The 15908-nt window shown below is 40.7% G+C and overlaps 2 protein-coding genes across 5 annotated transcripts in view; one reads left to right on the plus strand and one right to left on the minus strand.

The window, feature by feature from the left end:
* The first annotated feature begins 1046 nt into the window (after window positions 1–1046).
* On the plus strand, window positions 1047–11447 carry slc10a1 (solute carrier family 10 member 1). 2 transcript variants are annotated; one of them, XM_060916340.1, is made up of 6 exons: window positions 1047–1144; window positions 1319–1459; window positions 1625–1728; window positions 5537–5738; window positions 6853–7034; window positions 10111–11447. In XM_060916340.1, exons 2-6 carry the CDS (start codon window positions 1328–1330, stop codon window positions 10334–10336), a joined length of 846 nt encoding a protein of 281 aa, XP_060772323.1. In that variant the 5' UTR covers window positions 1047–1144; window positions 1319–1327; the 3' UTR covers window positions 10337–11447. The 2 variants fall into 2 exon arrangements, with proteins under 2 accessions (XP_060772323.1, XP_060772322.1); XM_060916339.1 differs by having other exon boundaries at window positions 1319–1728.
* The window catches only part of susd6 (sushi domain containing 6), an 88307-nt gene continuing 83212 nt past the window's right edge, over window positions 10814–15908 (minus strand). For all 3 annotated transcript variants that reach the window (XM_060916336.1, XM_060916338.1, XM_060916337.1), the window contains one exon: window positions 10814–14092. In XM_060916336.1, coding sequence (XP_060772319.1) covers window positions 14067–14092 — 26 coding nt within the window. In that variant the 3' untranslated portion in view covers window positions 10814–14066. The remainder of the gene's footprint in view (window positions 14093–15908) is intronic.

The raw sequence follows: 15908 nt of genomic DNA on the forward strand, positions 1-15908 counted from the left end.
GAAGCATGCCTGTATGTGATGCAGTGGCGTCTAAGGGCCCGAAGATCACGGGCACCCAGTATGGTTTTCCGGCCTTGACCCTTACGCACAGAGATTCTTCCAGATTCTCTGAATCTTTTGATGATATTATGCACTGTAGATGATGATATGTTCAAACTCTTTGCAATTTTACACTGTCGAACTCCTTTCTGATATTGCTCCACTATTTGTCGGCGCAGAATTAGGGGGATTGGTGATCCTCTTCCCATCTTTACTTCTGAGAGCCGCTGCCACTCCAAGATGCTCTTTTTATACCCAGTCATGTTAATGACCTATTGCCAATTGACCTAATGAGTTGCAATTTGGTCCTCCAGCTGTTCCTTTTTTGTACCTTTAACTTTTCCAGCCTCTTATTGCCCCTGTCCCAACTTTTTTGAGATGTGTTGCTGTCATGAAATTTCAAATGAGCCAATATTTGGCATGAAATTTCAAAATGTCTCACTTTCGACATTTGATATGTTGTCTATGTTCTATTGTGAAGATTTGTAAATTATTGCATTGCGTTTTTATTTACAATTTGTACTTTGTCCCAACTTTTTTGGAATCGGGGTTGTATAAAGAAAACATAATATAAAAAATAATATGACGGATTATCTATCACCAGTTCATGTAGTCATTCATTCAGTAACCAGGAACTACAGGAAGCCATGGCCTAATGGTTAAAGAAGCAGCTTGGGAACCAAAAGGTTGCAGGTTTGATTCCCTAGACAAGCAGGAATAGCTGAAATGGGACTCAAGCAACCATGTATTTAATTCAACACAGCCGGTCTATGTAAAGAGATGTTTTTGGGAGGTCGAAGGAAACTGGAGACCCTGAAGTGTGAACATGGGGAGAACACTTGAGCTCAGGAACCCTGAAGAAGATGTAAGCCAGCAACAACACCTCTGAATGCCAGATATCCACCATGATACGTCATCTTTGTTCATCAGGTTTTGTGTCTAATTTGTTAAATCCAAATGAATACCCGTTAGCCAAAAAATACAAGATAAAGAGAGGGTGTAGAGGTGGTGCGAGTAGAATTCTGCGAGGTACTTCTCCAAAGATGAACAAATTTTCCAAGCTCATCTGGACTCAGACTGGTCAAACTGGGAGCGAATCACTGAGGTAAGCCCTTAAATCTGCCTAAAACAACCCAGAAAGAAAGGGTCAGTACTTTGTGTTTTATTTTCTACAAACCTGTGCAATTTTTCTAATTAGCAAAGAAAAGTTACAGTGTCCTAAGGAAAGCATTGTCCGTGTGTTAGATTTGTTTTTACGGCATCTACACTTTCTATACAGGCTTTGAAAATGGAGCTCAGCTTCAACCAAACTGATGGTTTTTCTCCTGATGTGGATCGATGGAGCCAAAATAATTTCGCCAACGTCACCTTCTCAAACAGCTCTGCAATTTCTGTAAATCTGAATAAGGCGGCTAACTTGGTGAGCATTTTTATCCTTTGTGACACTATGGTTGCTCTCGGCTGCACGATGAACATCTCCAAGATAAAAGCCCACATCGTGAAGCCCAAAGGGGTGGTGGTCGCCATACTGGCTCAGTTCGGGGTGATGCCCCTCACAGCCTTCTCTCTGGCTAAACTGTTCCAGATTGGTACCAGTGAGGCTGTGGCAGTGCTGGTTTGTGGCTGCTCTCCAGGAGGGGTGCTTTCCAATGTAATGTCATACGCCTTCAAGGGGGACATGAATCTCAGGTACGTTTAGGTGCTAGATGAAATACACTAGTGCATCTTGAACATATAGATACACAGGGCTGTACAAAAGTCTTAGGCACATGTAAAGAAATGCTGTCGACCAAAAATGGCTTAAAAATAATGAAATTAAATGATTCAATATAAAAAATACTATAAACAGTAATCAGTAAGCCATAATAAATTAAACAAAGTCGATATTTGGTGCGAGATGAAATTCCCTTTGCGTTAAAAAAAAGTCATCGTCTCAGGTCCAGTGAGTGCAGTTTTATAAGGAAATGTTTTAAAGCTGTAGGTTTTACTGAGCATCTTCCAGAACCAGCCACAATTCTTATGGACACTTTGACAGTCATACTCGCGTCTTCATTTATTTTGCAACAAAAATTTTCCAGTAGCCGTCATTACGTTTTCTTTTTTCATCTAAAAAGAAAGTGCTCTCTTATGGATGGAATATGCTGCTCAGATCTCAGATACAAACTTTTTTTTTTCTGTAACATTTAATTTCGTGTTGGAAAAAACCTCCTGAATGTTTGGAACTCTAAAATGTTTTTGTGTTGCTGACTCGATAATGTAGAAGTCATAAAATAGAAATCTATAACAAAATTTGTATGGAAAAAAACACCCAGGGTGCCTGAAACTTTTGCCACAGTGTAGTCTGTCTGTCTGTCTGTCTGTCTATCTATCTATCTTTAACAGTTATTCCATTAAATCGAGTCGTACATGAGCTGATAGCCGACGAGGTGCGTAGCACCGAGTTGCCTATAATCCATGTACGACGAGATTGAGTGGAATAACTTTTATTCTATCCACATTCACTGGATTCTGAGAAAGAGAGAATTTTTCTCTTTTATTTTTTGCAAATTCAATAAATAAAAACTTTTAACAAAACATCCGACAAAATCACTTCCACTTAGAATGTAAACAAACCGTTGAGCAATTTGAGAAAAATGCAATAATAATAATAATTCTTGAAAAATAAAAAAAAGATCCATTGTACCATCAAATACTTTTATTCCATATTTTGTTACTTTTTTTGGCTTTCTTCTTCTTCTTTAGGGTTTCTTTTGTGGTTGGCAAACCAACTTAAAGGTGCGTTACTGCCACCGACTGGGCTGGAGTGTAGGAGATATTTGGTGGGTGACGACTATATTCTTTTAGCTATTTCTTTTTCTTTTAAATCTCATCTCATCTCATTATCTCTAGCCGCTTTATCCTGTTCTACAGAGTCGCAGGCAAGCTGGAGCCTATCCCAGCTGACTACGGGCGAAAGGCGGGGTACACCCTGGACAAGTCGCCAGGTCATCACAGGGCTGACACATAGACACAGACAACCATTCACACTCACATTCACACCTACGGTCAATTTAGAGTCACCAGTTAACCTAACCTGCATGTCTTTGGACTGTGGGGGAAACCGGAGCACCCGGAGGAAACCCACGCGGACACGGGGAGAACATGCAAACTCCGCACAGAAAGGCCCTCGCCGGCCACAGGGCTCGAACCCGGACCTTCTTGCTGTGAGGCGACAGCGCTAACCACTACACCACCGTGCTGCCCTTTCTTTTAAATATTTGAGAATTTTTTTGAGGTTTTGTTTTCGAGTTGTTTTTGTTTTTGAGTTATTTCATCCTTGCTTGGTTCAGCAACACGCTCCACCATTTTGTTTTTCTCAAATCATGGTAGGTATATGAGCTGATATCCTAGTTGTAGAGTAGCCAATCAGAGTGCACGATTGCTTATATCCAATGAATGTGGATATATATATATATATATATGCGCGCTATTCTAAATCCTAAAAATATCTAAACCCAGTGCCTTCTACAGTGCTATTCTAAATCACACATGTTCTAAAACTGTAATTTAAAATTCTTTGGAGTTACAGTGGAGCTTGAAAGTTTGTGAACCCTTTTGAATTTTCGATATTTCTACATAAATATGACCTAAAACATCAGATTTTCACACAAGTCCTAAAAGTAAACAAATGAGACAAAAATATTATACTTGGTCATTTATTTATTGAGGAAAATGATCCAATATTACATATCTGTGAGTGGCAAAAGTATGTGAACCTCTAGGATTAGCAGTTAATTTGAAGGTGAAATTAGAGTCAGGTGTTTTCAATCAATGGGATGACAATCAGGTGTGAGTGGGCACCCTGTTTTATTTAAAGAACAGGGATCTATCAAAGTCTGATCTTCACAACATGTTTGTGGAAGTGTATCATAGCACGAACAAAGGAGATTTCTGAGGACCTCAGAAAAAGCGTCGTTGATGCTCATCAGGCTGGAAAAGGTTACAAAACCATCTCTAAAGAGTTTGGACTCCACCAATCCACAGTCAGACAGATTGTGCATAAATGGAGGAAATTCAAGGTCATTGTTACCCTCCCCAGGAGTGGTTGACCAACAAAGATCACTCCAAGAGCAAGGCGTGTAATAGTCGGCGAGGTCACAAAGGACCCCAGGGTAACTTCTAAGCAACTGAAGGCCTCTCTCACATTGGCTAATGTTAATGTTCATGAGTCCACCATCAGGAGAACACTGAACAACAATGGTGTGCATGGCAGGGTTGCAAGGAGAAAGCCACTGCTCTCCAAAAAGAACATTGTTGCTCGTCCACAGTTTGCTAAAGATCACGTGGACAAGCCAGAAGGCTATTGGAAAAATGTTTTGTGGACGGATGAGACCAAAATAGAACTTTTTGGTTGAAATGAGAAGCATTATGTTTGGAGAAAGGAAAACACTGTATTCCAGCATAAGAACCTTATCCCATCTGTGAAACATGGTGGTGGTGGTATCATGGTTTGGGCCTGTTTTGCTGCATCTGGGCCAGGACGGCTTGCCATCATTGATGGAACAATGAATTCTGAATTATACCAGTGAATTCTAAAGGAAAATGTCAGGACATCTGTCCATGAACTGAATCTCAAGAGAAGGTGGGTCATGCAGCAAGACAACGACCCTAAGCACACAAGTCGTTCTACCAAAGAATGGTTAAAGAAGAATAAAGTTAATGTTTTGGAATGGCCAAGTCAAAGTCCTGACCTTAATCCAATCGAAATGTTGTGGAAGGACCTGAAGCGAGCAGTTCATGTGAGGAAACCCACCAACATCCCAGAGTTGAAGCTGTTCTGTACGGAGGAACGGGCTAAAATTCCTCCAAGCCGGTGTGCAGGACTGATCAACAGTTACCGCAAACGTTTAGTTGCAGTTATTGCTGCACAAGGGGGTCACACCAGATACTGAAAGCAAAGGTTCACATACTTTTGCCACTCACAGATATGTAATATTGGATCATTTTCCTCAATAAATAAGTGACCAAGTATAATATTTTTGTCTCATTTGTTTAACTGGGTTCTCTTTATCTACTTTTAGGACTTGTGTGAAAATCTGATGATGTTTTAGGTCATTTATGCAGAAATATAGAAAATTCTAAAGGGTTCACAAACTTTCAAGCACCACTGTATTAGGAAAAAAATTCTAAAACTGCATTCTAAGGTGCTATTTTAAATCCTAAAAAAAATTTCAAACTAAATTCTGTATTTCTATGGAGCTATTCGAAATCCTTAATGTTCTAAAACTGTACTTTAAAAAGTTCTTACGAGCGATTCTTAATTTAAAAAAAAAAAAAAAATTCTAAAACTGTGATCTAAATCCGAAGGTGCTATTCTAAATCCAAAATTTTTTCCTCAGTCAGAAATTCCTACAAAGCTAGCAATGTTGTCCAGGTAAATCAGGGACATTTCCATTATTGCTAATCACTGATGGTGAGTTTTTGGCACGGGATTTTTCTGACCGATCTTCTATTTCAGCATCGTGATGACGACTTGCTCGACACTGGCAGCGTTGGGAATGATGCCACTTCTGCTCTTCATTTACTGCCACGGCTTCTCCAACCTGAGTGTTCTGCCCTACGGGAACATCATCCTGGCTCTGTTCTTAACCGTGCTGCCCTGCGCTTTTGGCATCTATATTAACCATCGTGTACCACAGTACTCCAAACTTGTCACCAGGGTAGGACGACAATAGAGATCTTGCAGTCATGTGACCGGAAAGTACACAACCGCCATCTTGTCGGTCAAAAACACCGCTGAATACTGCTGCGCTCGTGTACAGAATGGATCAATTTCAACCGACGGACTACACGGCTCATTTTTCTAATGAACAGATAACTAGATATATGTCTAAAATAAACGATCTACAGATTAGTGACCCTTATGGCTTACCGGACGGAGTTTTCACGACCGGATTTTGAACTGCCAGCGGAATACCCGGACGTGTATAATTACCTCATTAACTTTCCCTCGCTGTTCAGTGGTGAAGCACTGCGTGCCTATAAATCTCTGGGCAGTTATCTTTACAGAAATTCAGGATTTGTCAGCGACTCAGATGTGGCATCTTGTAAACAAGAATCCTCATTGGACGGGTAAGTCACTTAAGTATTGAGTATAGCACTGACCAACCGATTATAGAATAGAATAAGGTAATTCCAAATCGTCCGTCTTGTTTACATGGATCTGGCGTTGGAGAGGTAGAGGCTTGGCAGTGGAGGTTTGAGTGGCTGTTTTCTGAGCTTAGTCAACAGGCCGGCTCTGCCTGCAGCCTCGCTTTTGCTTCCGCTCCCGGCACCACCTCCTTTGCTTTGCTTCCGATAACAATCCACGGAGACCCCGCTGGTCTCGCTATCTCGTCCGGAATGTTTTTTTTTTTCTCGTCCGGAATGTTGTGCATGCGATGGAAATCGCTACAAACCGTCATTTTCTGCTGGAAACCAATGTCCAATAAGTCCATACGGTTGTAGTGGATATTGAAGTCCGGTACAGACGAACAACACGCAAAAATACACACAAAAAACATAAAAAACGTGCACAGGTAGGGAGAGCTTGTAGTCGCAGCCGTTGTAGTAGAATTGTATATAGTAGGGTTTTCCAGAAGAAAAGGTAGAAGTAAAAGTAGAAGTAGAAGGCGGAATATGGCGTTTGACCGACAAGATGGCGTCTGTCACAATCTGGATCGGCTGTGACGTCACATGCAAGTGCTCCATACGAGATGCTTGTAGCTGACATGAGAAAAAGCCGAAGAGCAGGAAGTGCAGTTCATTCAGTCAGTGTTTCTTCTTTTCTCACAGGTTGGGCTGATTTTAATGCTGGTCGCTTTGATTGTGTTTGCTGTCCTGGTTGCGATTTTACTTGGCGAGGCAATCCTGACAGTTGGATCACCTCGACTTGTTGCCATAGCAGCCCTGCTGCCACTGATTGGATACGGACTCGGCTACGTGCTGTCGCTCTTCTTCTTCAGATCTGACAGACCGTAAGTAAAGGAATGCACGCTGTTTGTTCGGAGTAATTAACTCATTCGTTGAAAGGGGTGTGTCCAAAATAATAGCAGTGTGGAGTTTAATTACAGAATTCATTCTGTGGAAAACAAAATGGCATTAATTGTCCTTTATTAAGGAAGAACGGAAGCAAATGTTTCACACACACTGTTATAAAATATATTTCGCTCTGAATTGGCCGTTCCAAACACTGTTCTGATTAAATTCGGAGAGGGGAAAACGTATAAACAAGTGCAGCAAATGATCTCAAATATTTAAAATGGCAGCAAAATCCTAAAACACGCAAAAGAAAACGAGCAACTCCTGTTGAAACGGATCGTAGAATAGTCAGAATGGCAACGATTCAGCCAATCAGTCATCACCTCCAGAAAGATCAAAGATGATCTAAAATCACCTGTAAGTACTGTTCCAGTCAGAAGATGTTTGATCAAAGCCCTCAGCAAGAAGTCCCCGTAAAGCACCATTGTTGGGGACGTGAAATGGCGTCACATTGTGTGGACTGACGAGAGTAAAATTGTTCTTTTCGGCTCTGGTCATCGTCAGTACGTCAAACGACCCCCGGGTTCTGAATCCAAGCCACACTACGCTGAAGACTGTGAAGCATGGTGGCGCTAAAATCATGGTCTGGAGATGTTTTTCATACTACAGTGTTGGGCCGGTTTATCGTACCCCAGGGATCATGGATTGGTCTGAATACATCACATCACAACATTTGAAGAGATGATGCTGACGTACGCCGAAGAAGAAACAAGACAACGACCCCAAACACATGAGTAAGCGAGAATGTCTCGGTTCCAGACCGAAAGGATTGAGGTAATGGAGTGGCAGCTCAATCCCTTGACCTCAACTCCACTGAAAACCTGTGGGGTGCCATTAAAAATGCAGTTTCTGAAGCAAACCCCCAAAATTCTCAGGAACCATGGAATGGAGTTCGAGTTCGTTCATCCTGGGCTGAAATACGTGGTGCCAGAAGGTGGTTGACTCGATGCAACACAGATGTGCAGCAGTTATTAAAAACAATGTTTATGCAATTCAATACGAGTTCAATTTGACCTTGAAGAGGAAAAAATATCCCTGGTTTATTTTATTATTATTATTATAGAACAGATTGATGTTCTTTTTCTTTGCTTCCTGTAAAAGAATAACGCAGACTTGATAAAATTTGTTAATGCCCCGATTTAGGAATTGAATGCGTAACGTTTCCACTACATTTGAAATTTGGAAATAAAAGCTATTAAAATATTTCACGTTTCACTTTTTTAAGGCACTGCATGCCAAGTTTTATAAGTGCAAGTTACTTATTATAATACAAACCTTATTTCCAGAAAAGTTGGGATATTTTCCAAAATGCAATAAAAACAAAAATGTCATTTGTTAATTCGTGTGAACCTTTATTTAACTTACAAAAGTACAAATAAAAGATTAACAGTTTTACTGACCAACTTAATTGTATTTTGTAAATATAATCGAAGTTAGAATCTGATGACTGCAACACACTCAAAAAAAAAGTTGGAACGGAGGCAAAATAAGACTGAAAAGTTTATCGGATGTTCAAGTAGCACCATTCTGGAAGATTCCACAATAAGCAGGTTAATTGGGAACATGATTTGGTGTAAAAGGAGCAGCACCAAAGGCTCAGTCTTTGCAAGCAAGGATGGGTCATGGCTTACCATTTTGTGCCAAAATTCGTGACAGAATTGTTTGTCAATTCAAAAAGAACATTTCTCAACGCAAGATTTTAGGTCTTTCAGAATCTACAGAACATAATATTGTGAAAAGATTCAGGGAATTCGGAGACATCTCAGTACGTAAAGGGCGAGGTCGGAAACCACCGTTGAATGTACGTGACCTTTGAGCCTTCAGGTAGCACTGCCTGAGAAACCGTCATGCTAATGTGACAAATATAGCCACATGGGCTCGGGAGGACTTCGGAACACTGTTATCACTTAACACAGTCCGCCACTGCATCCAGAAATGCAACCTGAAACTGTATTGCACAAGGAGGAAACCACTGATGAATTCTATGCAGAAACATCGCTGATTTCTCTGGACCGGAACTCATCTCAGATGGACCCAAAGACAGTGGAAATGTGTGCTGTGGTCAGATGAGTCCACATTTCAGATTGTTTTTGGGATGTCAAGTTCTCAAAGTGCCAAAGGTGAACATGACTATCCAGTTTGTTATCAGAGAAAGGTGCAAAAGCCGGCTGGGGGGTATCAGTGCCCACGGCATGGGTGAGTCGCATGTGCATTGATATACTGGCATTTTAGAGAGACAGATTCATCAAGGCGATGTCTCTTCTCGGGAAGTCCAGGCTTATTTGAGCAGGACAGTGCCAGGCCTCATTCTGAACAGGCTACAACAGTGTGGCTTCAGACATAGAGTGCGTGTGCTCAACTGGCCTGCTGCCAATCCAGATCCGTCTCCTATTGAGAATGTCTGGCGCATCGTGAAGAGGGGAATGTGACCACGGACTGTTGAGCAGCTGAAGTCGTGTATCAAACAAAAATGGACAAAAATTCCAATTGCAAAACTGCAACAATTCGTATCCTCAGATCCTAGACAATTTTAAAAAAGTGTTATTAAAGGAAATACGATAGTAACAATGCCTCGGTCTCAACTTTTTTGAGTGTGTTGCAGGCATCAAATTGTAACTTCATTTCTATTTACAAAATACAGTTAAGTTGGTCAGTAAAACTATTGAAAATCTTTTCTTTGTGCTTGTGTCAGTTAAATGAAGGTTCACGCGAATTAACAAATCTCAGATTTTTTTCAAGTTGTATTTTGGAAAACATCCCGACTTTTCTGGAAATGGGGTTGTATAATATTATGATGATTATTATTGATGATAAAAATGTTTAAACTCCTAAGTAGGCATTGATGGGCCTTTGGGAAAAGCCTAAGATTTTCATTCACACTTATTTCAGCTTTGTGAGAATTGAATTCAGGAAGATTCTTATAAAGTGTTCTAATTCATCTTAAGAAATGTCCTAAATTCTTTGTCACAAAGAATTTTTCGTGATGTTCAACTTCTCTCTCTCCACCCTCAGGTGCAGGAGGACCGTTGCTATAGAGACCGGTTGCCAGAACATCGCTCTCGGCTATACGATCCTAAAAGTCGCCTTTGACCCGGAGTTCATTGGGCCGTATTTCCTTTTCCCTCTTCTCTACTTTTTCTTCCAAGTTCCTGAGGCGTTGATTTTTATCGCCCTCTTCCGAATTTACACCAGACAGAAATCTTCAGAAGAACCGGTGCTGAATGGTCAGAACCTCTGAGTATTTTGAAAGAAACCTGGGACGAGGACAAAGAACTGTACCGTAAACCAACATCCAATGTCTTGATGAATGTAATTCTATGTCATCATCGGGTCATGTTCATATTTCGATCTCAAACCCAAATGCTTTCAGTGTATAGCAAAAAAAAACAAAAGAATTCGCCTTGATGTTCCAATACTTATGGAGGCGAGTGTGTAGGGCAGGTAAAACATCACATCCCATGACTCCTGTTCATACTGAATATTCCATTATGTTTTCCATCAGTATTGTTTGTCTTCACAAATGAATTATCATCACACTACCTGTTGCCACCTAAAAGAAGGTTCTTGAATCAAGGTTCCTTCTTCACGTCATCTCCAGGATTTTTTCAACGTCACCGTCACCTCTGATTTGTTCATTCGGGATTTAAAAAAAAAAAAAAGCTGTTTTGTGACAACGTCTATCCAGAGTCCTGAAAGCAATCCTAGTCAAAAGGTGCACTTTAAAAGAAAGCTTTAATTAGAAATAGTTATATATACACACACAAATTGTAGAATTAAATTAAACTTTATACAAATATTAAAATACTATCTTCACACCCACTGCAATGTACAGAGGAAAAAAAAACAATTTAAAATGGTTAAGATGAGATGGAGAACACTATACAATGGTGTCAAGGATTTCTGTGTTTTTTTTTTTTTAAAGAACAGAAAGTACAACTTTAGACCTGCAGCGAACTTCAGATATCAAAATCACTGATGGGGAAAAAAAAAAAGCTTTGGGAAAGGAAAAACAGAACCCAACACCGTCTGAAAAAGCCGTAAGACTGTTAATGCATAGGAAATTAAACAGAAAGGAAAACTGAAGATGAATCGACACCATGATGGAAGAAACATGATTACAAAAATAACGAAAATGTGCAAGTCTATTAAGGCGAAAGCTCTGTTTTGTCTTCTGTGAGCAGTTTTGCAGAAAAGGAAAAAAAAAAAAAACCCTCCAAAGGATGTCTGAGCACACAAACCCGACCCCAAAAGATTTGGACAGGTCACGACGGATTTGTTCGTTATCATCAACTTGTCCAACGATCAGTAATTTGTTACTGTGCAATTAAACATGCATGCAAGAATGCACATACATGACTGAGAACTGCTTTTAGCTGGTTGGGGAGGTGTGTGTGTGTGTGTGTGTGTGTGGCTTACTTTTAGTGGGATTTGCTTGGATTCGCAACGCCAGCGCATAAAATCAGGTGTAATTTAAATCAAGCGTGTGACGATAAATATAATTATGTGCGTTAATACAGGTGGTGGAAAATAAGCAATTTTATATAGCTTTAGTCTTCCATTATCTCCTGATCATGTCTCGGGCTAACATTTACGGCGTAGTCTTCCAACATTGCACGTAAAAAGAGGATATTACACAGTGGTGCGAAGATATGAAGCTCATCTTCGAGTGGTGAATGTATTATATAGTTTTCAACATGAGACGATAAACTTCATATCTTCGCACCAGTGTGTAATGTTCTTTATATTATATGGACACATCCACCAAAAAACAAAAAAAACAAAAAACGGACGTTAAGAGTTTGAATTTTGAACCGGTTCGCCATTAGGAGTGACATCATCGACGTGAAATATTGGGAATTATTCTATCCACATTCACTGGATATGAGAAATCGCGTGCTCTGATTTGCTACTCTGTTACTAGGATATCAGCTCATATACCGTGAGTAGAGAAAAACAAAAATCAAGTCAGATATATATATATATATATATATATATAAAAAACTTCACAAGTTTTTAAAAGAAACAGAAATCCTCCCCAAGATTGCCTGTTCTACACTCCAGCCCAATTGGTGGCGGTAACGCACCTTTAAGTTGGTTTCCCAACCGCCAAAAAAAGAAGAAAAGAAAATGGTGGAGCATTTTGCTGAACCAACTGATGATGAAATAAAAACTACACGAAAACAAAAAACAAGTGCGACAAAATATGGAATTAAAGTATTTGATGATAAGAACGTATCTTTTTTTAAAATTTTTCAAGAATTATTATTATTATTGCACTTTTCACAAATTGCTCCGGTCATTTCGCTGGTTTGCTAAGCGAAAATTATTTTGTCGGACGTTTTGTATGTTCTGCTTCTGAAAATCCAGTGAATGCGGATAGAATAAAACAGTTACTCCACTCAATCTGGTCGTACACGGCTTACAGACAACTATCAGCTCATGTACGACTGGATTACGGGGAATAACTGTTAACTGCGTCCCTCAAATCCGCGATGCATTTTGTCCGAAAGATGCGAGGTTTTTCAACACGAGACGATAAACTTCATATCTTCAAGCCGGCGTGCGATTTTCCTTGTATTATAATCGACACATTCAATCACAAAAAGTCTCCAAATTTATCATCGATTTCATCACGAGTCACAGATAGAGATTGATGTCCTGGATGGAGCTCGTATGAAAAATACGAGTGGCGTACTTCCCAGTAAAACACTCGTGTCTATATAATATAAAGACATTAAATAACGTAGCTAGTTTCATTTTCACTTAACTACGCAACACTTCAAGATAATTCTCATGCCTAATAGCTCTTTTTTTTTTTTTTTGGTGCGTAGTGCAGCGGGTGGCGAGATTCGGAAAAGAGTAGCATCAAGTTGCTTTGCATCATCGAGAAATACATGGTCCGATTGAAGCACTTTTTAAAAACACACACACACACACACACACACACGTGTACATATTTATGTTAAAATGTTTTCTTTTATGGAAGGCAAGCTCTGCGTTTTCATTTCGGGGTACGCTACGGTCATGATTTACGGTTCAAAAATACGCCGGCGTAGTCTTGTTTTTGATTTCGTACAACTCGTACACACAGCTGGACAAACGCGACAAAGACATTTAAAATCAAACCGGAGATATGTTCTATAACGTGATAAGATAATCTCTCGATTGAAAAATGGGAGGTAAAATAAAAATAACAATCTTACGCCGAGTTAACATAAAAAAATTGACACAATTGAGCCCTCTTCATTCATTCAGTCAAGTGTGTAAATCAAAACACACACACACACACAGTTTGCAGCGAACAGAAAGGCAAGCATGTCTTTGAATACAGTACTATGTAAACTAGTCCGTCCTTGTCTCGCTCGTCCGTCCGTCCGTCCTGTGCAGCATGCGTGTTCTCGTGTGTGTGTGTGTGTGTGTGTGTGCACTAGTTAATGAAGGATTGAGATGCACAGATCATGCAGCATTTAAAAAAAAAAAAAAACCTGATTTGAGTAAACCTCGATGGCGAGAGGTCACAGTCACTGATCGACCCAAGGTTCGCCGTTTACATACAAACTGATTGAATGCATTCGTAATTCGCAACAGCTATGAGACGATGAAGGCTTTATGAGTGCAACTGCTTGTTAGTACACCGCTGGGGGGGAGGTGCCGTTTATAAACATGAGATCGAGCCCGTAGGTGCGCGTTATACATCATCCTGTATATTTTATAGCATGTTCTTCGTTTGAGGGAGGTGGTGTGAGCGTGTGGAGCGTGAGGGCGGGGTTTTACAGTGAGGCGAGGAGGAGCGATTACACGGTGCAGCTCTGAGTGTGCGTCGAGGGCTGAAGGGGAATTTGGTTACTCCTGCTTTCTGTACGGCAGCAATGGGGGAAGGGTTTGGTACAAAGCTGAAGGAGCCACAGTCCTGGTCATCATCCACAGACAGGAGGACGCTGCGGGTACTCTCTCTCTCTCTCTCTCTCTCAGGCCTCCTTCAGCAGAGGAATATCTGTGAAACAGGAAACAGGAAACTGTCACGACGTCAGAGTGGCAGATTCTTAGAAAAAGAAAAGTCAGGAATAAAACACCATGGTGTTGAATATCAGAAAATACTCAATATTCAGTATTCTATTCATGTTCGTGCAATCGCGCGCTCTGATTGGCTAGTCTACTACTACGATATCAGCTCATATACCTACCGTGAGTAGAGAAAAACAAAATGGCGGCGCGTGTTGCTGAACCAACCGAGGACGAAATAAAAACTACTTGAAAACAAACCCCCTCCAAAAAAAGGCAAGAAAATATAGAATAAAAAGTATTCGATGGCAAGAACAAAGCTTTTTTTTTTTTCAAGAATTATTATTATTTTCATCATCAACCGTGAGTTGGCCTAGTGGTTAGTGTGTCCGCCTCTCGATCAGGAGATCGCGAGTTCTACTCACGGTCGGGTCATACCAAAGACCATCATAAAAACGGTACCTACTGCTGTCTGGCAAGGCACGCTGCAATACAGATGCGAGTGAGGAGTCAAACTCTTGCGGTTACCAGAGGACACGCCCCCCCGCTGTAACCCTAGCTATGGAATAGGTGAGAGTCCGAGGGCTATGGAAACGGAGATCGGCGCCGCCCTACGCGCCACATGGCATGGGAAGGACTTTGATTGATTTGACTATTATTATCACATTTTTCACAAATTGTTCCGGTCATTTCTCTAGTTTGTTTACATTCTAAGCAGAAATGATCGTCGGACGTTTTGCATAAAGTTTTACTATATCGAATTTTCAAAAAAAAAACAACTCAATTTAGCCTAGGTCACAACCTGACGTACGATTTTTTGGCCGTGCGATTCCCAAATCGCTGCGTTTTTTTTGTTCGTGGAAAAAGACGCACGTTGGCCGTAAGTTTGTCTTGCAACCTGAAAAAAACGTACGTAAGCGCCCGTAGAGTTTGTTTGACATGACAAAGAACCTCTGCGGCCGGTCTACGGCTCGAAAATCAGCACGTCACACGCGCGCCCTCTGTGCGTTTTTTGCACGTAGACCGGCCGTAGGAGCACGTACGGCCGGTTGTGACCTAGGCTTAACTCAAAATCCAGTGAATGTGGATAGAATAAAATAGTTATTCCACTCAATCTGGTCGTACATGACGTACATATACACACACACATCTTAAAAATGTTCTTTGAAAAAAAAATTTGTTCTACAAAATTCTGAAAACATAGACAAAAAAAAAAACCTTTCAGAAAGTTGTTGCCAATGATATCTGTGGGGGGGGAAAGCTACATATTATTAAAAAAAAAAAAATCCAGAAAGACACGTACAATATTGTTATTGCTAACGAATAATTCTAACAAGTCAGTTTCAAAACGAAGCGCATCTGGTCGTTCATTCCACAGTGTCGGCGACGAGTAACTAAAACTCTGACCACCAAACGTCGTCCTGTTTACATTCGGAGCTTTGAGGTAGTTCTTGTCGTCAGCTCTAGTCCCCTTGTTACAGCCCTTGCAAATAAGTTCCATAAAGCCTAGGTCACAACCGGACGTACGATTTTTTGGCGTTTCCCAAATCGCTGCGTTTTTTTTTTGTTCATGGAGAAAAACGCACGTTGGCCGTAAGTTTGTCTTGCAACCTGAAAAAAACATAAGTGCCCGTAGAGTTTGTCTGACATGACAAAGAACCTCTGCGGCCGGTCTACGGCTCGAAAATCAGCACCTCACACGCACGCCCTCCATGCGTTTCTTGCGTTTTTTGCACGTATGGCCGGTTGTGACCGAGGCTTAAGGTAAGTGGGAGCGATGCCGGGGACGCACTTGAAAGCTAGCGATA

Source organism: Neoarius graeffei, chromosome 3, assembly GCF_027579695.1.
Source record: "Neoarius graeffei isolate fNeoGra1 chromosome 3, fNeoGra1.pri, whole genome shotgun sequence".
NCBI lineage: Eukaryota > Metazoa > Chordata > Actinopteri > Siluriformes > Ariidae > Neoarius > Neoarius graeffei.

Bases quoted from the DNA above. Each gene is read 5' to 3' on its own strand.
- slc10a1 (XM_060916339.1), top strand. From the start codon at position 1,328: ATGGAGCTCAGCTTCAACCAAACTGATGGTTTTTCTCCTGATGTGGAT. The intron at 1,729-5,536 runs GTACGTTTAGGT...CTTCTATTTCAG, and splicing joins AAGGGGGACATGAATCTCAG to CATCGTGATGACGACTTGCT. The intron at 5,739-6,852 runs GTAGGACGACAA...CTTTTCTCACAG, and splicing joins ACTCCAAACTTGTCACCAGG to GTTGGGCTGATTTTAATGCT.